This window comes from Vanacampus margaritifer, chromosome 11 (genome assembly GCF_051991255.1).
Source record: "Vanacampus margaritifer isolate UIUO_Vmar chromosome 11, RoL_Vmar_1.0, whole genome shotgun sequence".
Taxonomy (NCBI): Eukaryota; Metazoa; Chordata; class Actinopteri; order Syngnathiformes; family Syngnathidae; genus Vanacampus; species Vanacampus margaritifer.
In genome coordinates, this window is record NC_135442.1 from 23,739,992 (window position 1) to 23,767,491 (window position 27,500).

At 41.7% G+C, this 27,500-nt stretch overlaps 1 protein-coding gene across 2 annotated transcripts in view; it reads right to left on the minus strand.

Annotated features, from left to right (window-relative positions):
* ubxn4 (UBX domain protein 4) overlaps positions 1-27,500 on the minus strand; it is a 42,704-nt gene that overhangs the window by 14,723 nt on the left and 481 nt on the right. The window contains exons 2-9 of one of the 2 annotated variants that reach the window (XM_077580401.1): positions 25,554-25,656; positions 23,184-23,212; positions 22,900-23,018; positions 20,978-21,149; positions 11,333-11,421; positions 11,204-11,248; positions 6,387-6,551; positions 5,156-5,256 (exon numbers count right to left, since the gene is read on the minus strand). In XM_077580401.1, the coding sequence (XP_077436527.1) occupies positions 5,156-5,256; positions 6,387-6,551; positions 11,204-11,248; positions 11,333-11,421; positions 20,978-21,149; positions 22,900-23,018; positions 23,184-23,212; positions 25,554-25,656 (823 nt within the window). The remainder of the gene's footprint in view (positions 1-5,155; positions 5,257-6,386; positions 6,552-11,203; positions 11,249-11,332; positions 11,422-20,977; positions 21,150-22,899; positions 23,019-23,183; positions 23,213-25,553; positions 25,657-27,500) is intronic. The other variant, XM_077580402.1, reaches the window with a different exon arrangement.

Sequence of the window (27,500 nt, forward strand, 5' to 3'; positions counted from 1 at the left end):
CAGCTCCGACAGACCTGAAATCCTGTCTGATAAGCAGACCATCTTTTATGGTCTGGTCTATCCACAGGAATTAGCCATGTGTTTTTAGGAAAGTTATATGGTACAACATTACCCTCCAGCGGTCACTATCGGTTATCCTCAAGAATCCTGCCGCTCCTAATTAATCTGAAGTCTACATACAGTACTTCGGGACATACATGGACTCTATGTACTTGACTGACATCAAGTAACTCCTGTTGTTTGTCTTTGTAAAGCGGATTCAATAACTTTATGATTGCGGTAATGTCTGAAATGTGTTCAGAATGATAAATGAAGCATCTGGCTTGTCAATTCTGATCCAAAATTATCAAATACTATCCCAAAAGCTTGGTCTCAGTCGACCAAGTCTGCTTCATGCGCACAAAAGGGGCGGGGCTATGGCTCGACCCCCCCTGTGGACACAGTTTTAAAAGATAGCGCGCGAAGGAACTTCTCTCTCTTTTCCTGGTACTTTTTTCCCTGAACTCCCTTCCCCATGAACTGTTCAAGGACTCTCCCGTTCCTGCAACTCCTGCACCCTCTCTCCACCTCACGTCTAGCCCCATGAACTTTTCCTGATCATCACGAGAAACGTGGTCGCTGAGGGTGACCACACGGCTTCTTCCTTTGAGCCACAACGAGCGTCTCAAAGCGCGCATCAAGCAAGGACTGCAAACATCCTGCGTATCCCTAGGGCGTGCGTCTCTGTTCCAGCCGTGAGTCCGAGGCACCCCGCAGCGCTCACACAAGGACCTACCGTGACCTCCCCACCGCGCGTGCATCACCGACCAGCAGCCAGAGACTCCCGGGCAGCATTCCAGCTGGACGTGCGCCAGCCAAGGACCGGCCGCTGCCTCCACGCCGCGCGTGCACCTCACCACCAACCGGAGACCGGGTGCAGCATTCCAGCATTCAACCGAGGATCGACGCTCGAGTCTCTCTCTCTGCCGTGCGACTGAACCAGTCCGTGAGTTGCGCCTGCATTGCAATCTGACCATATACTACTGGTGCAACGCTTTTATTCAAACATAAAAGAATTGACAGGCCAAACATCTTTATCCCCTATCTACCTTTTTCATCTACCCTTTTTTAAATCTTAGTTAGTTAGGTTGCAAGTTTTCTTTTTATCTTTGATTCACATTTTTATTCCGTTTCATTAATAGGTTAGGCTTTGACTGATATATGTGTGTTTACTAAATAAATTTGCTGTCTAGAAATTCAATTTCTGCCAAATCATTTGTGTTAACTGAGTGGATTAGTAATTCTCTTATGAAAGCAAAGAACTCCAAGATTAACGAAAGTAGCAACTTCAGATTATGACTACTTGATAATAGGATTTTCATCGTTTATTTTGCCCCTACAAACAAGCAAAGTCAACGTGGTGCCCCAGAGGTGGCTGAGGAAATTACAACTCCCCTCAGTACCGTCTAAATTTCTCATAAGGCATTATGGCAACACAAATAATCACTACATCAGTCTTTCACATCTACTTAAGGGCATTTTTGCCACTCTTCCTTGCAAAATGCAGCCAATTGGGAGAGGTTGGATGGGTGTCTTGCATAAACTGCCCGCTTCAGGTCCCACCACAGTATTTTGAAAGAATTTAAGTCAGGATTTTAACTAGGCACATCTGGAACATGAATCTTGTCGTTCTTCAGACATTCCTTGGTTGTATTGCTAGAATGCTTTGAATTATTGTAATGTTGCATCATACATCTTTTGCCAGGCTGGAACTTCACAAACAACAGCTTCAGGTTATGATCCAGGATTTAACAATATTTCTCTGAATTCATGATTCCCTGGATTATGTGGAGTTGTCCAGGTCCTGAGATGAAAAGCCAGTCCAGAACTTGACATTCTCACCACCCTGCTTCACTGTAGGGAGAAGGATCTTTTGCTGGTATGCAGTGTTGACTTTTCACCAAACATGACTGTTTTAGTTTACAGTCCAATTTTGGACTCATCTGTCCACAGAAGGGACTTCCACAAAGCTTCAAGTTTGTCCAGGTTTGTCTTGAAGCATGATTGTTGAAGCATGCGCATGTGTTGCAGGCACAGCAAAAGAGGTCTGCAAATCCCTCGATGTGATGCACAGGTTGGCTTTTTCCTGAATTATCATTTGTCTTGTAGGTCTTGCTGATATTTTAGAAGGTCATCCACTTCTAGGCTGGATTGTAGTAATTTTCAGTGTTCTCTAGTTGCAGATGATCTGCTTTACAGTAGAATGATGAATCTTTTTTTTTTTTGATGACTTTATAGCTTTCCCTAGACCGATGTGCTCTCACTACCCACTTCCTGAGGTCCCCTGAGATTTCTCTTCCTCTCAGCATGAGTGACCTGTATGGGTTCACCTGGGTAAGACTAAAGTGACGTGGTTTTGTCTCTGTTTCAGTCAGTGATGCACAATTTCTTCGCTAAACCTCTCTCATTTCATCGATCCATTTCAGTGGTTAGTTTAGCTACCAATTTGTCATACCCAAACCTAATTGACTGCGTGTTTTAAGCAATGCAGCTCAGGGTTCACTTACTTTTGCACCTACATGAATTGACCAAAAACTCTTTTTATTTTAGCTTTGATTACACAATCGATAAAAAAAAGAACAATGCATTGAAATGCGAAACCTACACCGGTTATTTCATATAAAATAAAATGGTTCAGATTAAACAACAAAATAAACATATACAGTGATAGGGATGTTTGATACCACTTTTTTTTTTAGACTGTTCCCGATACAGACGCTCCCCTACTTACGAACATTCGAGTTACGAACAACGGTACATACGAACATGTCTGCGCGCATGCGCGCATGTCAAAAAATGTTCGGAAAGAGATGCTGTAAGTTAGATTTTTTATTGCGCACCTTTTTCCGAGTACTGTAGTGCTTCTTTCCGCCGCTAATACCGACGCTTGGCGCTGTGAGAGCTCACCCAGCATTGGAGGCTCAGCAACGTGTCGAGGAGGAGGAAGAAGAAGAAACGCCTGTCGCTCATAGATAAAGCCATCGCACTCTTCGAGCAGCAAGACCCAAATATTGAACGTTGCACAAAGGTTGCAAATCAATTGAATGATGCCATACAGTGCTACCGCATCATTTATGATGAAAAAAGAAGAAAACTGTGCAATCGTAGTTAGATCGCTTCTTTCGGCCAGTTTCTAGTAAATCCTCCAAGGAAGATACTCATCAACCCTCATCTTCTTCTCCGCGACCCTCAACTTCTTCCTACATTGAAGTTACGGAGGAGGAAGTAACTTTTGAAGCCCATTCCAGCGACGACGAAGAACCTCTCATGATATAAAATTCTCTTCTTCCTCCTCCTCCTCTCCTTAAGCATCGAGTACATCTTCCAAAAGTAAGTTAAACTTAATTTTATTTATCTTATTACGTACATGTACATACTGTGTGTGTCTCTCGCTCTCTCTCTCTAACATACGTAGTACAGTACTGTACGTATTCTCTTTAAACATAAATTATAATACAAAATATAGCACTGAAGCAACTTACGAACAAATTCACCTTACGAACGATCGCTCGGAACGTAACTCGTTCGTAAGTTGGGGAGCGTCTGTACTCAAATCTTTAGTACGCACCGATACCAAGTGCCAATACCATTAGTACTAATAATACATTAAAAAAGAAAAAAAACAATGACAGATTAAAAAAAAAGACATACAGTGTTCCCTCGTTTCTCGCGGGTTCATCTTTCACAGCCTCGCTGTTTGGTGGATTTTTTTACAGTGTGCTTTTTTTTCTTTTTTTTACAGTGTAGCGCCGCCGTCAGACGGCTCAGTGCGCCACCTGCCACTCGCCCCACAATTCACGCAGGCTTGCGCCGGCCACAGCACTTGAGTGGAGTTTCGGGGGCACTGCTGCGATGCGGTCCCGCGGTCAATATGGGTTTACGTGTCCTGCCTCATATCCTCATCATCCGCCCCGAACCATGCAGTTGTGCCTGTTTACAGCTCAGCGCGTCATGCGTCCACCACCCGCCGCACGGTTCACATGGGCCCGTCGGCCACGAGCGCTCTAGTGGAGTTTCGGGGGTTTCCCGGTCAAAAATGGGTTTACGGGTCAAAAATGGGTTTACGTGTCCTGCCTCATATCTTCATCATTAAAATTAAGATTGTCCACCTTAACCAGTCGCAACTGTTTGAAAACCCTCGGTGTCCTGGAGGTCTTTGGGCAGCCCGGAGATAAAGGACCGACAAAGCTGCGTATGCGCTGCGGATCGACTGCCGACCAGGTTGTCGTACCGAGACCGCCAGGCGAATAGACCCACACAAGCAGGTGCTGGCCACCAGGCAGCAATGCGCTCCCGGTCAAAATGGATGCCATGATGGCACCGTTCTATTTTTAGCACCGCAGCTCCGATGAGTAATGAGGCAATTAAGAGCACGGCAAACCTAACAAGGCAATTAAACATGGCAAAATTACATGAGCTACAAACAAATATGAACCACAAATATACGTGATAATACAACAGGAGTACTTACTTATTCTCAGTAATGCACACCAAAATGGCGCTGCCGGAAGTAGTGAAATGAACAAGTGTAACCTCATAAGGAGACGCACAGGAAACGAACAAGACAAAACAAAACTTATGTTCCCCACCACAAGAGCGGGGGCCGATACCAGCAACGATATCCGTCGCGAGTACCAATACCATGAAATTGGCCTGGTATCGGCCCAATACCGATACCTGGAATTGGTACTCACCCACCTAATAAATATACATAAACATATACAGTATTTGATCAAGTCTATGACTAAAAACAATCAAACCGCTCCGTGAAATGAAACCCGCTGTAACAAATGCCAAGCTGCTACTTCCAGTGCCTTATAGCGTTTTTTGTAGCCCCCAATATCGGTAGAGGCATAAGCCACAAAAAGTCCATATTGGTCTGGCTGTAGCAAAGACAGACTAAAAGACATAAAAGGTCCTTTGAGAGTGGAGCCCAAAAAACTGGGCAACTCAGCAGGGACTTTCTCTGACAAAGAAAAAAAAATCTAAATTACCATTCCTAGAGTATTACCATTCCTAGAGATGGATAACAATCCTGAAAATGGATGGTGGCGTCATGTGTCATCACAGTTACCACAATCCGAACCTAATGCTTTGAGACTAATGGCAAATTTACCTCCTTGGCTTCACAGCGGTACCCGGTATTGCCTGTTTGGCCTGTTGCTGAGCCTTCTGCTCCAGGGATTTGGAGTAACGGGCTGCTCTATCCAAACGGTCCTGCAAAAATTTTACGATATTTGTAGATTTTTCAAGCAAAAGGAACATTAAAGACATGTAACCCATCCAGTCAGCTGACTTGGATAATGTATCACCGTACCAGAGTCCTAATTCCAATTTTCTTTTGATGTCCCTAGGTCAGAGCTGACAACAGCTAGTTGGTAAACGTAATCAAAGTAATAATGTAGTTGAAGAAGTGCATGCACCCAACAACAATACGTATATAACCCAGTGGTACGATTAGCCATTTCTATTGTTAATATGTTGTTGAAATAGTAAAGCTGTGGTTGGTGTGACAAGAGGGTAACACTTAATTTACGTTTCACGGTACAGGGGCTACCAACTATAGCTACACCATACGTAGCACGTAGCTACGTACGACACACACACACACACAATTATTTTCTTATTGGGTCTCCATGACTCACGGAGGTCACAAATTTTGTTTTCTAAACAGCTTTATTGTGCCGAGGTGTGACAACTACCGAGCATGCAACTGCACATAAAACATTTTCGTTTGTCCAAGAGTGCCCACACTTGTTTGTTTCTTCTTAATCAAATTTTGAACATTGTGAGAATAAATGTACATAAGTTATTCCATATTTCCTCTTATAGTATTGCAAAACATGACGCATGCTCTTGCAGCTGCAGAATAGGAACTGTGCCCTTATCACAAGATAAGGATTGAAACATTTTGTTGTTGGAACACCCTGTAAAAAAATAAAAAGAGAGGGCTCGGGAGAGAGTGCCTTCGAGCGGGAAGGAGATTGTATCTGAGCACATCTGTCCGTTCTTTTTGCGAATAAAAATAATCTAAGTCTCTCGTCTTTCTTGTCTATTGTTTATAAAATTTTCTAGGTTGACTGAACCTGACAAAAAAATTATCTGCAACAAGAAAAATGGTTTGCGAGCATAATGATGGTTTGAGAGAGTATGGCAAGTGGCTTTGCAACATTTTACAACACTGAAGGAAGCCTGCCGAAAAAGCAAGACTGTGCCGCTCAGTGAGATACGGGAATTATTTTTCCCGAATGACGAAAATCCATTGGGGCGACGGAGAACTTTATTCCATGCCCTTAGTTACCACCGACCTCTGGTGTAAGGGAATGCAGAATGAAATACTTAATTACCATAGCAATTTGTTGCTTGACCCTCTCCCGGGCAACTCTATCCAGCTCTCTCTCTCGGTTTCTTTCTTCCAGGATTCGCTTGGTCTTTTCATCTTCCTGTTCCCTCTTAAAGTTGTACATATCCTTTGTCGTCTTCTGCTGATCCTTTGGCTTTCTACTCTCCTTCTATAAGAGAGGACAGAACCAGGACACAGCTAGTACAAAGTCATTTATTTGGTTCCAGAGAACACACACCTTTAGATCAGTCAGTTGTCAGTCAGTTTATAACAGTTGGTCAGTTGTTATAAACTTGGAATAGGCGGAAAAAAAACATATGAACATTTTGCAAAGTTATGGCTTTGTGACGAACCTTTTTGCAGGTGGTCGACATAAAAACAAATGAATGGAAGACTTTGTTGTGAAAATGACATGACTTTGCTGGGTGAAACTGTACTTTTCTGAACCTGTCTCTGTAAATCAACAGTAAAAGGCACATTGATTGGCAGTAAATATTCATACAGTTAAGAGTGGTTCTCAAAGAACTTGGTCGAGGAGTGTGATATGTAAGCCCAAAACTGAACTTGTGAAAAAACAGCTATAAATTATATATGCATAAAACTAAACCTTCCTGCAGTGTGTTTTGTACATATAGTGATAGGTATATGAACACCAAATACTGAGCACTCAAGTACAAAACATTTTTAAAATAGTTTTTACACTTGAATAATTGAGGCCATGTATACACGTAGCCGGGTTTTTTGTAAACGGGAGATATTTTCCTGCGGCTTGCCCAGTCATCCAAACGTCCGCGAGATTTTTGTCATTACAAACAAAGGTTTCTAAAAACTCTGGCTAAAGCGAAGATTTGCGTATTTCTCTGGCTCCACGGTCGCATGTGTCCGTTAGTAAACAAAGTTTAACGTCGCACATGTCACTCAATCATATAACTCAAGTTGTTAAAAAAAGGGGGGGGGTGGGGGAAGAAAGGTGGCGTGGATTTGCTTCCCTACCGGGGAGACCATGTTTGTATATGTGAAGCTTTTTAAGATTTTGGATTTATCCTCTTTCTTTTCCTCTATGCTCCATTTATGATGTACTCATTGACTGTTTACAAGTATTTTTTTTTTAATTAATAAAAAAAAAAAAGTCTTGTGTGCGCTGATAGCACTAATCCGCATATATACAGATCAGCGGCTGACAGTCCGTGCTTGTGTGACGTATGGTGAAGTGACGTCAAGAGATGAGTATAAGTATTTGGCTAACTACTGCTGCCTAGAGGCTTTGCATGCATCTCATTGTAGACCCAATTTGTGGAAGTGGCGTCGCCAGACGGAGGCATACTCTGATTAGATAGGATTTGGGGAACTGTTACCACCTTAAGGTCTGGAATTGTTATGAACATACTTAAAAACGCATTAATGCGATTAGCTGTGGATGTTTTCTTATCTACAAACGTGGTGGTGTGGACATTTTTTTCTACACCCAGAAGAGGGAAATATCCGTTTTTAAAAATACATTGCTATGTGTGTACATGGCCTTAACTACCTTCACACAAAGATGCTCAGTTGAAAAAAAGGTACAAATAACTAGGGATGAGTGAGTACACCACTATCTGCATCTGTTCAACCATCCTAAATTAGCAGTATCTGTATTTGGAGGGGGCGTGACCTAAACAGGAAATGGGTGTGGCCTAAACCAGCAGCGGGCGAGGCATAAACAGGAAATGGAAGTGGTTTGATCCGAAATAAGTGGGTCTTACATCGGTAGTAATTTAAAAAACAAACAAAAAAAAAATTCTTTCTGGAGAGCTCAGTATTGTTCATTCAGTAATTTTACCGATTTGACATATCATCATTGCTCTCTCTTTTCTTTTCTTTTTTGTATGTGGGTTCAATTTCACACTTAAAATCAATCAATCAATCAATCAACCAACCAACCAATCAATTTATTTACTTATTTCATTTTTAAAAGAAAAAGACAATATAAAGTAATATTCAAATTCAAAGTAAAGCAAAAGAAATGAAAGGGGACAGAAAGAAGTAAAACTTGTTTTAACTGTGTGACGGCGCGCCTCTGACTGTCAGCCACTGCCTGACTGGAGCACGCTGCCGTCTAGCTGAGAGGAGCAGCCAATGCGAGCGCGCGCTGCTCGCTCTTCGTTTCCGCGGAGACGAGCTCCGTCAAAACTGTTTTTAAACAGCCCACACAAATTCCTCCCGTAATTTGACACTTTCGCAAACTGCTCACCTGCCGCCTGTACTCATTCCTTTTTCCCGTTGTTGGTGCCGGGGTGCACACTCGACACCGACGCACGACACTTGACACCGACGCACGACACTGGACATGCACCGCTAACGCTCACCTGCATTCTGCGGGGTCGTTAGACAATAAACACTGGACCAAACCGAAGCACTTCCGGACTCCCACTTAAATAGCACTTTTGCCGCGCTTGAAGTGTCACATGGCTATGGACTATACCACAAAGGTTTGGTTTATTATTAAATGAGTTTATTTTTTTTGAGAGATTAAGTTATGGATTGTGATTGGAGGATTTTTGTTATGGTTAATATATGATGCAGATATTATTATTTTTCCTCTTTCGGAAATGAACCCGTGGCAGTCTGCACCTGATCAACTAAAAAAACACACACACAAAAACAATGGTAAAATAAAGTGTGAAATTGATGTGGATTGATCAAAAGTTGCTAATTTTTGTTTATTTGAAAACTATTGGCAAACAGCCTAAATGAGATTCAAATCAGTGCTTTTGCTCACAAAAGAAAGAACCATTTTTCAAACAAGTGTTTTTATAAACTCAGAAAATGTATGTGTATGAATAAATGTTTACTGAACAGTCTGAGAATTGAGATTTACTCTGTGACGGCTGCAAGCTTTGTACACATGTAGTAGGGTATTTTAAATACTTCCTCCACTCTCCGTGTAGAAAAAACTATTTGTTATATTGCCCGTTAGTATTGTGCTAAATTCATTCATAATCCTCCGTATTCTGTTTAGCTACGCTGCTGTAAGCACGGTGTGGGCCGGGGCAGCAAAACACAACATCTCCTTCGGGTTACTGCACACAATCGATGAGGGTATTCCAAAATTTAGAAACAGCGACGCGGAACCTCCGTTGAATGAGCTGCTCTTGACGCAGTAAGTGATGCAGCACATCGGAATTTCATGTTTTCTTCCATTTCCGGGTTTGGTTATTGGTTAAGTGTTAAGCCCTTGTCATTTTTGTCCAATCTAAGCACATATCATCAAGCGGGTCGACATAATTACGTAATATAGCCTCTTGCAAAGAGCACAGTGAACCACAGCAAACGAAAACAAAAAAATCCGCTTTTGGTCCGGACCAAACAAGCGGACTTAAGGACTTTTCTGGTCTGAATACACCCACAGACGAATGGACGCTGCAGAATTTACTCACCGTTTCCTTGTTGACTGCTGAACAGTGAGAGGCGCTTCGTGCATTCTTATCTGGTAAAGATGTTTGTACTTTTTTTTTTTTTTCATAAGAAGTCGTTTCCGGCTTGTTGGGCATCTTATTGGATGTCAGTGTTTACACATAAATACATGTCATTGATGACCACATTGTATCATGTTATTTGATAATGATTTTATAAACCTTAACTAGATTTAATTTAGGTATTAAATACAAACAATAATAAGTCAACTTAAATCACAATTTACCTATCTTTACTGCATGACCGATTTCTGTTCCATGTACAGTACTTTGTATACAGCAATGCTTGTTTTAAAGTGCTTTATAAATAAAGATGAGTTGAGTTGAGAACTCACACCGAGAACAAAAGGCTTTCACAACTTCAATATACAGACTCCAGAAAAGACTTTGTTAGAACGGCAAGGGTTTGGGAAACGCGAGCATGTTCGCATTTCTGATATCGGATTAAAAAATGACCGAATTAGAGAATTTAATAAATTAAAAAAACAGCAACTTTTAAAGAAATGGTCATGAAAAGGCAGCAAAAACGACATAGGGATGAATAGGGGGATTTAAGTGACTTCTCCTCACTTTAATAGCCTAATAATAATAATAATAATGATAATAATAATAATACACATTTTAAGTCAAATAAAAGGTACTAAATGACGCCTTTGCCACACAAAAGTGGGTTTGTCTGAAAGAAGACCATTGTAACTACAAAATGTCCAAATACGATGGATAGTGAAGAAATATATTCTGAGATTTTTCGAAATAATTATTTTTCCCTTTGCACTCGTGCATTAGTTCTCCCTACTCTAGCAGACGCAATACACACCAATGTTAAGAGCCCTTTTTTCTGGATTTTTACCACTCAGGAGGGCGAGTGTACATTTCTTATAAAAATGTTTTTGATACTGTGCTATAGATGGGAAAAATTGCAACAAAATGAGAAACAAATTGCATTTCTTGGCTACTGTATGCGCCCGCAGCGTGGCATGTAAAAAGTTACTTGATTTGTGGATTTTTCCCCCCTTCTCCATTCATTTGAATGGGATTTTTTGCAGTGTTTTTTGGGCAATTGCGTCGCCATGGTACTTCGGAATTCCGGGGGAAAAAAAATCTGATTTGAGTCAGATCGAGCCGCATCTTTTGATACCTCATTTGTGCGGGTATGTTCAACGGTGCGGGCTACATTTTCTCTAAAAAATCTGTGGAACAACATCTCAACATCTATTATTCAGACTGTCCTGGCGTTTGAAGCGATGAATCGCAATTATCTCAAACTACATTTATTAAAATGTTCCTAAATCAGGTCATATCATATAAAATATGAAAATGTTTATTTTTTCACACATCCCTAGAATTCATTCATTCAGTTTTACCTTACCTCATTATCCAGTGCCGTCTTTTGCTGATGCCTGACATCCAGGTTCATGTTAAATCCAGCAAGATAAAACATCATCATTATTTTGATAGCCAAAACTAATTAAAAGCCAACAATGCATGTGTGGTGTTACCTTTGTACATCTGGGTCTTCTTCACTCAGAAAACAAAAACTTTGAGGATCTGGATATTCACTCGCTGTAGTAGTCACAGCTGACACAGCTGCAACAATTGAAAGCAAATGGCAGAAATATAGATAAAAAGCTGTGCCTGAACCATTGGTTGAAATCAAGTTCATCCAAAACAAATATTTTAATATTTCACAAAATATATAAATAAAAATATATAAATAAAATCAATAAATGCAAAGAACAACAAGTCGTTCATTACAACAAAACATTTAGTGCCAAGGACAATTTTTAGTCGTTATATGTGATATGGGGGATGGTTGCTTTACTATCATGACTGGTGCCAGTCAACAGACCTTTCGTCGGTCAATCTGAAGGACACACTTGAAAAGGGAACAAATACAATTTCAGAGAGTATGCGTTATGATAGCATTATTATGTGTGAATCATAAATTTAAAAAGTACAATGATTTTGGAAATATGACAAAGATGACAAGGTTGTCACGTCAACAGCCACTAACAGCTGAGGAGCCGTCCTGGTGAGTTGGCATTGCTCACTGCACTTGTATGACTATCACTAAATTGATCACTATTTTGCAATCAAATTCCATTACTAAATAGTGTTTTATAGCAGCTTTATAGAATAAAACCGATGTATAAATAATCAGAACACAATTTTGTCAAAGCAGTCAAAATGCTTTAAAATGGCTGTAACTCAATCTATTGCGAAAATGGGTGGCTGGCATTGAGGGAGTTAAAAGCCCACTTTAGTGAACGTCGTGCTAATTTTTGCAACCTCATCAAAGACAATAGAACTCTCCAAAGTGGGGTGGGGGTGACTAACCCCCGCTATTGTCATGTTTCGGTTCTGTGAGGTTGGGTTTTTGTTCGATTTGGGTGTTCTTGTTCTTTTTTGTCTGTGTGTTCAGTGTTTTGTTTTGTGTTCCTTGTCTTTCCCCTCGTCTTGTTATGTGTAATCACGTCCGCCTGTGTGTCTTTCCTTCCCCTGTGTATCAACCAATCAGTGCCCTCTGTCGCTTGTGTCTTTCCCAGGTGTGTCTTGTTGAGTAAGTTAATTTGGGTGTATTTAGGCCACGCCCACACGAAAGCCTGTTTTAATGTATTCTCATATGTTTCTTACCATTTAGGCTGTTCATCCACACGATGGCGCGGTTTCAGCGCTTGAAACTAGAGATGGGACAATGAAGCCTTGTGAAGCTTTTGAGGCTTTCGGCTGATTGATTTGGAAAAAGAGTCAAAGTTTCAAAGCCCCATAAGATAGATCATACCGGTGACATCTGGTGGTCAGCTGGAGTCATAGCAGCTATAATATTCAAAGTGATTCGCCTGATTGATTTATATTCCAACATAACACCAGTACATTCAGTCTTACATTTGTGTCTGTCTAATGATCATTAGGTACACATGGAAGTGTTGCAATATTTTGACACTGTACCAGTACTATGGTTCAATGTGATGTCCTGTTACTCATTCGATTTTTATAAACATAATTTGGATATGACACAAGTGCGCTGTGAAGCCAGATGACAAGTATTTCAACATCAGTCTTTGGGAGATGTGACTGAGGGTCTTGGAGAAGCGCTTATAGCAACTCGGTGGAAAATACTTGGGTCAAGCCTGTATCTTCTACACACGATTTAAAAATAATGCATAATTGGAAACTTTAAATGCATCATTGTGGGAGTACTTTTGTTGGAAACATACCGAATAACTAACTTTTCCAGGTGAACATAAAGTGAAGCAAATGTCTACATGAGGGAATTGTGCGCCTGACGCGCCAAAAGGTTTGAATCAGTTACGTAATTTCCGGTATCTCATTAGCGCGCATAAAGCCGCATACGTCATCAGCACGTGATCACGGAGGTTTCATCGGGGCTTTTGATACATTGTTTCGAGCAGTCTGTCTCACTCGGCTGACACATGCTCCGGAGTCTCAGTGTCAAACGTCCCATCTCTACTTGAAACCAATCACTTTTGAAACCGGGCTCCAGAGTGGAAAGAGTTCAAAACGCGCCCCGTACGCTACTGTCTGGACAGCATATGCAGGATACTCCTCCAGTGAAAACGTAATGGTCGCAGCTCGATGACGACGCATTGTCGTAGTTTCAATTCTCGTGTGACTGCACCAAGGTAAAATGGTAAAAGTAACACCGAGCGTTAGCACCTGGCTGAGTTGGCAAATTTGTCTCATCTGAAGGTGCTTTTCTATTGGCTGCTGCTAGATGACATCACTTCTGTGTGACAAACTTTCAAATGTCTTTATTCCAGTTAATATCAAAATAAATATACTTAAAATCCCAATTAAAATCATCTCCAAAGGCACATGTATTAAATTCATTAGCAAAGACTAAAACAAAGGACACTATAATTAGTTAGTTTTAGTTACTTTTGTAAACCTAAAATGTAGTTTCAATTAGGTTTTGTTTTTTAAAAATAGTTTTCGTTTTTATTTAATTTCGTTAACGAAATAATTATTAAAATTTTAGTTGTAGTTTTTTCATTAGTTTCCGTTAACTAAAATAGCCTTGGTTCAGTCACATCCCTGTAAATCACATCCAGTCACGATCTCCTGTCCAGTCTCGATCAGTCATCCATGTCCAGTCCAGTCATGCCCTATACAGTAGGGATGTAACGATATTCAAACATCACGATACAATATTATCACGATAGGTCACAGTATGACAATTATCACAATATTGTGGGGAGGTTGGCGATATAAAAAAAGTAACAACATTGTAAAAAAATTAACTCATACTTAAAAAAACATAATATTTTGCAATGCATATAAACAACCTACAATCTCTAATAACACTTAATATTGAAGCACTTGCTTTTGTATGCACACATTGAGTTCCTTCACAAATTGACTCTGTTCACAAGCATATTACGTTCCCCTTCATCTGACCATTAGCATGGATTTTAAACATAGAAGGGCCAAAACATGCCGTGTGAAAATTAAACTGCACTAAAAAAACTAGTCACTAGAGGGTGCTAGAACTACACGAATGGAAATCAACCTGACTTTTTTTTTATTAAGTGCTGCTTGTTAATATTGTGACATGACGACGTCAATATTGTGGCAGTTTTAATATTGTGATATCATGATATTGCCGTTATCGTTACATCCCTACTGTCCAGTCACTGCGACCAGTCCAGTCACGTCCTGTCCAGTCAAGGCGACCAGTCCAGTCACGTCCTGTCCTGTCACGCCATATTATGTCCAGTCATGACAACCAGTCCCGTCGAGCCACGCTATGCCTAGCCCAGGGATAGGCAAGTTTGGTACTAGAGAGCCGCAGTCCTGCATGTTTTTGGTGTCTCCTGCCTCCAACAAAGGTGTTTCAAATCATCAGCTCATAATTACGTTCTGCAGGAGCCTCTCAGCTGTGTTCGAGGAGAGAGACATCAAAAACATGCAAGACTGCGGCTCTCTAGGACCGAACTTGCCTACCCCTGGTCTAGCCGCATCACGTCAGGCCCAGTCCAATTATGTCCTGTCCACGCCCGTCAAGTCATGGTTGTCTGCTCACCTTTTTTCTGTGCTTCATTTAAGTTTCACTGGTTCCACTGCCTTACTTCTCTGCATTTGGGTCCACCATCCCTCAACCATTCACATCCACCATGACAGCTTTGAGGGGTGGACATCTGCCCAAACAGACTGGCTCACTTTCACTGATGACCATCCCCCATCTCTAGCATGTGGCATCTTCCAGAAGACCCAAAGATAACAACAGAAAACCCCCCAATCTTTTTTTCAGAAACTGCTGTGTCTTATTTTGTAAAATAACAATGAAATGTTACGTGTTTGGTCATTCTAAAATGTTGACACTGAATTACTGTGAATGTGTTTAATGTGTGTGGGCATTTCTTCATGCATTATTTGAACTGCTTCATTAGTGCACGCAGATGAGTAACAGTTGTAAGCCTTTGGGTTACATTCTCTTAATATTATCAGTGTTCGAATTGATTGAACTTTGACCTCAAGTATTTAAGATGAGCTCAACATATTTTTTTTAAATCAAAAATGCGACTAAAGTTCAACCCATCCATCCATTTTCTACCGCTTATCCGGGGTCGGGTCGTTAAGGCAGCATTAGCAAGGAATCCCAGACTTTCCTCTCACCTGCCACTTCATCTAGCTCCTCCGGCAGGTTCCCAAGGTGTTCCCATTTCAGCCAAGATACATAGTCTCTCCAGCGTGTCCTGGGTCGTCCCCAGGGCCTCCTGCCAGTGAGACATGCCTGGAACACCTCTCCAGGGAGGCGTCCAGGAGGAATTCAAACCAGATGCCTAGCCACCTCAGCTGGCTCCTCTCAATGCGGAGGACCTGCGGCTCAACACAGAGTGCCTCCCTAGATGACCGAGCTTCTCACCCTATCCCTAAGGGAGAGCCCAGACACCATGCGGGGGGAACTCTTTTTGGCCACTTGTATACGGGATCTTGTTCTTTCGGTCACAACCCACAGCTTGTGACCATAGGTGAGGGTAGGAACGTAGAGCAACCTGTAAATTGAGAGCTTCATCTTTCGGCTCAGCTCCTTCACGACAATGCACCAATACAGAATCACAGCAGACGCTGCACTGATCCGCCTGTCGATCTCCCGCTCTATTCTACCCTAACTTGTGAACAAGAACCCAAGATACTTGAACTCCTCCTGAAGGAGTGTGATCCCTCTGTAGTTGGAACACACCCTCGAGTCACCCTTCTTAAAAAGGGTGACCACTACGCCGGTCTGCCAATCCAGAGGCACTGTCCCAAAAGCGATGTTGTAGAGGCGAGTCAACCACAACAGCCCCACAACATCCAGAGCCTTTAGGAACTCCAGGCGGATCTCATCCACCCGGGTCCTTTCCACCGAGGAGCTTTTCAACCACCTCAGTGACTCCGACCCCAGAGAGAGGAGAGCCCACCCCCAGACTCTGCTTCCTCAAAGCAAGCCGTGTCGGTGGAATTGAGGTTTTCGAACTATTTTCCCCACCGATTCATAACTTCTCCAGTCAAGGTCAGCAGCGCACCATCTCCACTATACACAGTGTTATTGATGCACTGCTTCCCCCACCTGACACTCCGGATGGTGAACCAAAATTTCATTAAAAGCCGGTGTCCCACAGGCCAAAAAGGCTTGCCGGCATCCCTTACCGCTGGTGGAAACCAGCGGGTTCGGGGATTGCCGCCACGACAGGCACCGACCACCTTATGGCTACAGCTCCTATTGGCTGCCTCAACAATGGTGGCACGGAACATGGTCCACCCAGACTCAATGTGCCCCACCTACCCCGGGACAAGGGTGAAACTCTGCCGGATTTGGGTGAAGAATAGGGGTGGGCGATATGACAATATTAAATCATGTGACGATATGCAGGGCTGACGATCTGTCATTTCTGTGGAATCATCTGATCATGACGCAAAGCATTTCAGCACAATTTGACCATCAGCTCATTTTCTGCCCCTAACTGAAAGAAAGCCATGTATGTATCTGCTGCCCCTCACTTTGTTCTTCAGTCTCTGTCTTGGGAGTGCGTGACTGAGTGATTTTTTTATTGATTTTTTGTGTGGAGCTTAAACGGTGACGAGCTGATGCAACCAAGAAACAGTATATATAAAGTTTATTTATCAGAACTTCGCCCATTTCTACCACTACAATGTGCAGTTAGCCATCAAGCTATGCCTAGAACCCAAAAAAAAAATCCATCTTCCCAGAAGTGTTGTGTGTTTGTTGTTGCGCTACAATGTTTCTGCTGTGTGAATGCATGAGTGGTGCATGTAGTGAGATAGTGGCAAAATAGGCGGCACCCACCACATAAACATGTGATGTCGTGGCTAGCTACACTCAAATGTGGCTAGGAGAGTTTTATACTGTTTAGCCACATTGGCTAAAAGGTTTCATGACCCAGTGCCAACCCTGCAAGTCGTAAGTATATATTTTTTTCAACACCGCCCTTCCTCGCATGTACGCAGATTGTAGAGACATAGTGCCACAAAAAATACAAAATGCGCAGTTTTTTTTCCTAACAACAAGCGACTTCTGGTCCAGCCGTAAGTCATATTATTATAGCGTTTGTTAAATGATCAGGCCAAGCGGCGAACTAACATCTCTTTAATGCCAATTTGCAACAGTTATCCGTATGGATCAAGCACCACGGTTCGGGTTTAATAGTCAGCGGAATGCGCTGTGGAGGCCAACTTCAAAATAAAAGTATTCCAACTAATACATTGATGTTAATGCAATTCCCTTGGAGAGCTCAGTATTGTTCATTCGGTAATTTTACCGATTTGACATGCCATCATCATTGCTCTCCTTTTCTTTTTATTATATATATATATATTAATTTTTTTTGGTATGTGGTTGAATATGTGTATGTGCGTGCGTGCGTATTCATTAGTTCACCTAAAACCTATTAAAAAAAAAAAATCCCATACCGTTCCCCTAAACCGAACACTTCCAGCCAGAGTCGTGAGGCCGTCATGAAACCCGAGAAAGGACCAAAGAAAAGAAAGGAAAGTGAAATCCAGCACCGACCAGACACCACCCGCCAGGCCACCAACCAGAGTCCTTCACCAACCCCAGAGACATCTAAATTTCAACAAATCAGGGAGACCTCAAGAGACCAAAGGAGAGACTGAGGAAAGGAAGGAAGGACAGACGAAGCAGAGTGAGATCCACAGACACCAGCCTCCACCGTAGGGGCCACCGGCCGGAGAGCAAACCCAGGAGCAGGAGCGCCCCCCACCCCAACGCGGCCCGCGCCCCCAACCCAACGCAGCAGGACGGGGCACTGCAGGCCCGCCAGGAACCCCACCGGTCCACAGCCCCCGCTCCCCCCATCCACCCCCGACATCCACCCCAACCCAGCCCCAGCCACCCCCAGGCCCCCAAACCCCCAGACACCCTCCCACCCCCAGCACCCCCCAAACAAGCCGCCCCTCCCCCCGACCCCACCCCCACCAACCGGCAGCCCCCGACCCCCAGATCCCAGGGATCCCCCGCACCCAGGCACCGGCGGCGAAGAGGGGCCGGGCAGCGGAGCGGAGAGGGCATCCACGCCCACCCCATCCCCCACCGCGTGGAGGGACGGAACACCGGGGGCAGAAGGGGAGATGGGGGCACCGGAGGACGGGCGGCACCCCTGAACCCCAAGCCCAGCGGGGAAAGGCCCCGGTCGTCACTCCAGCGTTCTTAGTAAGAGTTAACCCTGTTTCTGAGTTCGCCAGCTCGCCGACTGGCGAACTCTACCCCTAAGCCTTGAATGTGACCCCACCCAGTGTAATATACAAGTGTGTGTGTGTGGTGCATTAAAATTGGGAGCAGGTCAACCGGAGCAGAGAAAAATGATATCCCCATGCTCCGATCCACCCGCCTCCCAGGCATGTCAGTGAGTGTATGTGGTGCATAAAAAAAAAAAAATAAGGGGGGGGCGAACACGGACAGGGGACCGCAGCACTGCTCTATACTGCGGTCTGCCCCAACCAATGCCCCCCCCACACACACAGTTGTGTGGTGCATTAAAATTGGAGGGGAGTTGTAGGGCGAAGACGGTGTTTCCACCCACCCCCCGAAGTGTGTTATGTGCCCTATATGTCTATAAAAGTGTATTGTGCAAAACTAGTGCAGTGAGTTAAGAGGAGCAACCCCCCCCCCCCCCAAAAAAAAAAAACGGGCGGGGCGGGACGCGCACCCACCCACCAAACCCCCAACAGACCCCCATCCACCCCACCGGGACCCCGGCGGGCATATGGGACCAGCCCGGCAGGGCAATAGGGCTCGCCCTCCGCAGTTTCATTTTCATCAGTTACCTGAGTTTACATATACCTCCTGCAATGTGCTCACATATGGCTGATTGGGAAACTGCATCCGAGGACCTAATTTGTGCTGAAGGGCCAGACTTGACTGATCACGATGTTAGGTAAGCTGTGAAGCTTTGGTTTTCCCAAGGGGGAGACGGTTTGGAGGCCTCGCAATAAGAGTTGGCCCCTCTTCTTCTTTTAAAGTAATATAAATTTACCTGTTCTATTGCAGACAAATCTTGTTACAGTAAAATATTTTGTAGCTAATTGAGTTGATAGTTGAGTCACTGTCAATCTTTACGTCATCTGAAACCACGCTATGCAAATTGAGACAACTAAACATCAGCAAATAAGATAATGCTGGAGTTGCCCAAAAAAAGGTGTGACTAAAACCTGTGTGGTGCACCAGTGCAAAGGTTAGTGTAGAGCCCTGGTGCAGTTGGGTAAGTTTGTATTTTCATTTCTTAAATACCAGTACTCAAATACAGTTCAGGCAAAAACTTTGGACACACCTTCTGATTCACTTATTTTTTCATGACTATGTACATTGTAGATTCTCACTGAAGGCATCAAAACTATTACAACAACTTTGACAACTAACAAACACACGTGGAGTTATGTACTTAATAAAAAAAAGAAGTGGAAATAATAAAATATATGCATGAATAAATAGGCACCCTTTTCTCTAATTACTTTTTTGCCCATTCTTAGCATTCTCTCGAAGAGCTATAAAAAAGGTAGTCACCTGAAAGGGTTTTCCAACAGTCTTTAAGGAGTTCCCAGAGGTAAGAATGCCAAGAGTATGCAAAAAAGTAACCAGAGCGAAGGATAGCTATTTTGAAGAATCTATAACATAAATCGTGTTTTCAGTTATTTTATCTTTTTTTGTTAAGTACATAACTTCACATTAGTTCATACATAGTTTTGATGCCTTCATTGAGAATCTCCAAAGTAACCAGTCATGAGAACAAAGCAAATGCATTGAATAAGAAAATGTGTCCAAACTTTTGGCCTGTACTGTATATATATATTAGGGGTGCAACAATACGTGTATCTGTATTGAATTGTTCGATATGGGGTCACGGTTCGGTACACACTAACTTAAACAATACGCAAGTCTTTATAACGACGAGGAGCTGTGCTTGTCTACTCAGCCTTTTTTTTATACGCTGCATTGTGCGCAGAACCATTCATTACACAGTACTGCCCGCCTGCGTTTCTCCATTCCCTCCCCGTGTGTGTTGTGTTCATGACGTCGCTGTCTCGCAAACCCGTGCTCCTGATTGGGCGACTGCGGATGTCCATTCTTGATTGGTTTAACTGTGCGAAATCCCGCTCCTGATTGCTCGACTGATTTCACGCTCGAAAGTGTGCCGTGGACAAAACTACAATATCCTGCAAGTGTCACACAATGCTAAACTAGGTCGACGGGATGAGGTGAGCTTTTTCCAAAATCTGTAAATGTTGTGCGACTTCAATAAGCGCTCCGCTTGACTGACTGTATGGGAGCATTTCCGCGGACACATTGCTTATACACAGAAAATGCGACCCTGGTTGAGGACTGGCAGGCATGATGAGAACCCAAAAGAGTCACCTGAACGATGACTTGGTCTTGGTGCAACTGTCACCTATGGTGATTAGACTGGGAGGCAGCACCGAGCAAGTTACGCCACAATTCATGAATGGATTGTGCAGGCTTAGGCTAACGTGTCTGCTTGCACTGTTATTCAAGCGCAAACGTTTTTATTTTATGATTTGAAGATGCCAGAATTTGCACATAATTTTGTGTTTTTGTCAGTTTGTTGTCATTTTTTTTTAAATAAATCAGACTTGACATTCTTACTTTTAGTGTCCTCTTTAGGTTCTAAGTCTTCCACCGCAGACGACCTCTTGACTTCTTCTGGTGGAATGAGGTGCACCGAAGGAGCTGAGAGTGTAGCCATGGTAAGTTGTGTTTGACTGGTAGCAGCTGTCTCTTGTGACACCATTCCAGTGCCAGTTTTTTGTGCATGCATCTGAAGAAGTATACACAGATTTAGCAACTGTAATTTCTATAACTGTACTGAGGAACGCATAGACACGTAACTCTCATTGCGTGAAAAAAAACATTTAAGTTAATCTAATTTCAAAAGGTACAAGCAGACAAAAGTGTACAAGCAGTCAGACAAGCACTTCCACTTGTAGTGGCGCACATGTATTGGGTATCATGATTACTCGTCAGTCTTCTGTCAGTGTTTCGGGCCGGCCCAGATGGTCCCGGTCTGTCTCACGTCGGCGGTGAGAACGTATTTTTCTGGAGCGTGAGCTGCACAGGCAGACTCTCAGCACGAGTGCAGAACGAAGATAAAAATAAAAATAGAAACAAAAACAACAGATACACACGCACACACACAGCGTGGTGATTGGTGAAATTAAACCAAAATGAGACAATGTCATTGCGGTCGATGGGACGCAACGGCTCCATCCATAAGGAGCGAACATGCACCGCGAACGAATGAACGAACACACAAACACACACACACGAACACACACACACACAAACACACACACACACACACACACAGATCCAGGAAGTCCAAATATGGGCATAGTTTACGGGCCCTTTAACTCATTTGCTATCAAAATTGTCTAAATATGTTCTATTTTAAATGTTTTAAGTGTCTCAAAGACGTATTTATATGTTTTTTATGTTTAATTATGCTAGAGCATACAGAAGGTTTTGATGCAACCTCTCAACTGCAGAGAACGGTTGAAGAAATGGTAGTTATTACAGAACGTCCAGCAGGTGGCAGCAGTGCAAAAGAGATCAACCTGGGCAATGTTGAAAAAAGCTAATTTACCCACAGTTCTAAACAGATTTGTGAATAATGATTAAACTTGGCTACATTCTAATACTAATTGCTGCAAAATGGAAACAGATAGAAATATACTTTTTTTCCTGACAAAAGAAGAGACTCTAATCTTTTTTTTGATAGGTTCCATGTTTTTATAGCCTTGCAAAATCAGTCAAAATCCAGTAAAACAGCCGGGAGTGAAGGTAGTTTCTTCAGTGAAAATGGCTGAGAGTGAATGAGTTAAAAGCTCTATTCGTGTCTCTCAGAGGTCAGGTGACTGATACTTTGTGTTTAATTAATTAACTCAATCTCTCCCAGCCATTTTCACTGAAGCAACCCCTTTCACTAAAAAGTATATTTCTATCTGTTTTCGTTTTGCAGCAATTAGCATTACAATATAGCTAAGTTTCATCATTATTCATAAATCTGTTTAAAACTGTGGGGGGAACAGCTTTTTGCAACATGGCCCTGGTTGATCTCTTATACTCTGCTGCCACCTGTTGGCCGTTTTGTAATAACTACCATTGCTTCAAGCATTCTCTTCAGTTCTGAGGCTGCATCAAAGCCTTTTGTATGCTCGAGCATAAAAAAATAACAATAATTGAAAAAACATAAATATGTCTTTGGGAGCATGGTAATGTTTAAAATAGAACAAATTGATACATTTTTGGGAGAAAGTAAGTTAAAGTCAGAATTCTCACTTTCAAGTGAGAATTCTGTAATTAAAGTCAGAATTCTGCAAATAAAGTCAGAATTCTCACTTTAAAGTCAGAAATCTGCAAATAAATTGAAAATATTGCCAACCCTTTTTTTCTGTCTACCGGCCCTAATCCTCTTCCGTAGGTTACACACAATTTACAAAATACTTAATAGTACTTAATGAACAGAGAGTGAAATAGCAAAATGTGCAATCCAAAGTCAGGGATCCTACCTGTTGTACTTTGTTGATTCTAATCCGTAGTTCTTCAGCAGACACACTACCAGCAATTACCTCTAAAGGAATACCATTCTCCCCAATAAAGAAACTTGAGGGAATACACACCACTGGATCTTCGGGCAGAGGTTGTTAAAGAATATGTTCAGAGCACATTCCATTTTCTGTTGCTATGCATACAAACAAAATAAACTGCACAAATATGACATGTTTTACTACCTTAACATTGTATGCTACGGTACAATACGTTTGTTGGAGAAGAGCAATAAAAAAAAAGATACAGATCTGTGAGAACTGCACACACGTATCACTGTAGGAAGAAGCAGATAAATAGATAAGTGAAATCACATATATCACATTAAGTTTGACTTTTTTTTACTAAAGAAAACATGTTTAACTCGGGGCGTGTGGTCAGCCGTCATAATTATGCTGAGCTACTTTTTTTCCAATGAAAAGTCTTGGGGGGATGACAAAACCCCTCCATTCCTCTTCAGCATGACTAATCAGCCCACAACTAACCAAACCTTTACTTAGTGTAATTATTGGAAAGACTGTCAATCGATTACTTTGGCCTGGACAGTGAGACTTAATATTTACGGCTGTTTTGCTGAGCTGAGCAGAGTTTAAACCGGAGTTTGACACCTATGGTTTAAACGCTCAGATAAAAGGATAGCAATAAACAATGGCGTGCACAGATATTTTGGGGGGCAAGGGGAGAGGAGGGGGGTCACACTTTAGTGCACAAGGAATATACCTTACTGACAATTCCCAGATGACGTCACAAGTCAAGATGGGCGTCAATTTGGTAAACGAAATCTATCTGCTCATTGAAAAGCGTTGGATTTTGGATTGTTGTAATTTGATTTGTGAGGACTCTGAGTCTGACCTTTCATCTTCATGCGTCTTTGATTTCATCCAGGAGCAGAGAGATGCTTCCCTTGACTGCTTGCTGTAGCCCCTTTTCTTTTCCCCTTTTCAGCCTCTCCTTTCTAGGCAATATGCTACAATTACTAAATAAATAGACCAATTGTAACCAAACGGACCAATGGCATGAGAATGAATAAGACTGACTGTTGTCATTACAAGAAGGCAAAAGGGTATTTTTCACAGGCAATTGACAATTCCAAACATCCGGGCATTTTTGATATTTCCACAATGCAACTCAATGCAAATGCTTTGATCACCAATGACGTATTGGATTGTTTTTGCCTGTGACTACTTGCATAATACAAACCAGACACAAACAACAGTTCATCACATTTTGAAGTCAAAATAATCCCCACAAATCAAATTACAATGATCCAAAGTCCAATGCTTTTCAATGCAAGCATCACAGAGAGCTTCTTTTCACCGCCATTAGTCTTAATATGCGGTGGTTATTACATTATCTATTATTGAATTAGCATATAGCATTTTAAACTAGGTGGCTAATATCGGCTAATTTATGCTCAGTTGTTTGTGCTGTATGAGACATGCTACTTCACAACAAAATGATTATAGGTAGGAAATAGAGGGCAAACAAACAATACAATTTCACTGGATTCACAACACAGTTACCTGAATGGGGTGGAGCAGCAGGAGAAGGAGATGCGCGTGTGTGTGTCTGTCCCACACCGCGACTGTGGGTAATTAGCGTTCACGTGACAAAGGTAGAAAGCGAGCGAGAGAGCTAGGTTGGGTGTGTGCGCGCAGGGGACGTATATATTGTTTTGCACACGCGATTAATCATGCCGCTTTTCTAAAAGATTGTGTCAACATTGACCTTAAAGTGTTTAATTAAAAAAACAAAAAACAAACTTTTCAAAGGGCACTTTTTTTGAGAGAGGCACGGGTGTGAGCACCACTAGTGGTCTACCTGTGCACGCCAGTGGCAATACGGCTAACCCAACACACTCTAGTCTACACATAAACACTTTAGAGTTATATGGCATGATAGACGTTTTTATAATAGTAAGAATCATGTCGTAATATGAACGCACACTACACTAGCACAGGAAGGGCTCGTTGAAGTGCTCGTTGGAAGTGGGGTGGTGAAAAACATTGACGGGAAAGTCAGTGGGCACAAGTTCAAAATTATTAGGGGGGGTAGCCTGTTTGGTGGTGGTGGGGGGGGGGTGATGGGTCACCTGATATGTCGCCGGGCTAATAAAACGCTGGGGGAAAGCCTGTATACTGTACTGTAATTTTTAAGTCTTTTTTTTCTTCCTTTTAAACAGAAAGGCAATATAGCACAAAAGTGTTCCCCCTATAATATTTTTTTCCCGCCCATGCAAAATTTCAATTTCTTATGAGCCCTTCATCTAATTTTCAAATTTATTGGTGTTGTACTTAGGATGAAGTGGACATTAAAACCAGTCAGATTTTCATTTTTGGGAAATCCTGTCACGTTGCTACTGTTAAATGAACATGGCTTCCTTTATACATTGTTTATTTTTGACACTAAACATACATGCAAATTATTACTATTTTGCTATGTTATGTCAAACAAATATCCCTCCCCATGATTCCTTATGTCTGCTGTTGCTTCCTGTAATCAAGAATGTTGATAACCCATAGTTTAATCACTAATCTTAATTTTCAGGAGGGAATAAAAATGCATCGAAAACGATTCACTTGACATTCATGGAAAAGCGCTGAACTTAGTACAGTACCTCATCGCATTGACTTTAATGGCCACGCAGCATTTTCGAATCGCCTCTGTGACGCCGTCATCCTCCCAGCTAGACATCAGGTTTGATGACTGCTCATCTTCGCCTATAAGCAAGTAATGCAGATCAATTTACTTCTTGTTTAAGAAACTGTCAAAAATAATTTTGCACAAAAGTTCAAAAGCATCCACTGGGCATTTCTTGAGCCCTGTTTCCACTTTCTCAACCCTCTCGTGGCTGTTTCTCCACAGCAGAAGTACGACCCAGTTTCGCGACGTCACAAGTTTTTATCGACACGTAATCGCTGTGCGACGGTTTTTCCTGTGACGTCACCAGTGTTGTACCTGGCAGTTATGAGTGTGTGTGTGTGTGTGTGTGTGTGTGTGTGTGTGTGCACAGTATACCGATACCAGTACCATACCTCGAGATATTTAGAATAGAGAACTTGACTTACCAGGTCAGACTCAAGACAAATTCTATCAAATTTGGAGTAGGTGGATTACTTTCATTTCTCCCAAGAGAGATAACTTTTTTTTATCGCAATGAGTCTGGATTCTCGTAGCCAAACTGCTATGTCATACATGTATATATATATATATATATATATTTTTTTTAGTCTTTGTTCTGTTTATAGGACAGACGCGACAGACAGCATTTACGCGCACAGTATAAAACTTAATTGGCGCAAGGCAAAAAAGCCACAAAATTTCACTTAAAAACCAAACATCCAAAGGTTTTTCTGAGTAGGCTAGTGCAGGGATTTTCAAATGGGGGTACTGAGATAAATTAAAAAAATAGCATTTATGTAAAAATCGTTTAAAAATCATTAAATAATGTAAATATTCCACGAAAATAAAAGTTCATAAAATTAATTTTATATTTAATAGGCCAGTGGTTTTCAAATGGGGGTACGTGGAGGCACTGCGTGGTATGTGAGATTTTAAAATACATTTTAATTAAATTTTAAATGTAGCATCCATGTAAAAATCGTCTAAAAATAATTATTAAATCATGTAAATATTTCAGTTAAACATAAGTTTATAAAATGAATTTTATATTCAGTAGGCTATTCAATTTCACTGTCCTAAAAACCCAGAGTCTTCCAATACCAGAATGGTTCGATCCACACTCCACAGGAGAGATGTTGAACCAATTTAAGATTACAAATTGAATTGTTGACCAACTTAAAAAAATCCATTAGTTGGTAACACACGATTGAATTAAGTTAAATACAATCATCAAAATTAATGAATACAAATGTAATCAAAAGTGAAAAATCTGTCATATGCCACGTAGCATAATTCTACAGTTTTTAAGTTATTTTCCAAATTTTATCTCAAATCAAGGAAATTTTTTATTTTTTTAGAACAGATCTTTACTACGACCCATAAGGAGGACACTTAATAGTAATAATATTTTTTTTTATGTGCACAAATCTTTACTTATGATTACTTCTTTCTTGTTTTTAGTTACATGTTTTTATAAGTTTAATAAAACAGACAATGGTGGCACAGCACTCAGTTGTAAGTCCCTCCAACCCAAAATACTTTGTGCTGGTTAGGGGTAAAAAAAATGTTGAGAACCACTGGGCTAGTGTATCGTTCTACACTTCAGAATTCATGTATTTTATGATGTTGATGTCTTGTTGAGTTGTTGTCTTAACGATATAACGTTTGGGACTTGCTGATGCGAAGCAATTTACTTTGTTACTGTAAACGTAGACAAAGCGCTATATAAAAAGCAGTGCAGTAACAGAGAGAAGTCATTGAATGGTAATTGGGGGGCTGCTTTACATAATTTTTTTTAATCAAAGGCAATGAAGTTCATAGAAGTATCACATTTTCAAGTGTCATTTGGGGCTCGAAGTCATGTACCGTAATGCCTACTTAATTTTAAGTAAGGCCTTGACTTTATATTTGGAAGTGACGTTTGTCTCGACCGCAGTCGACC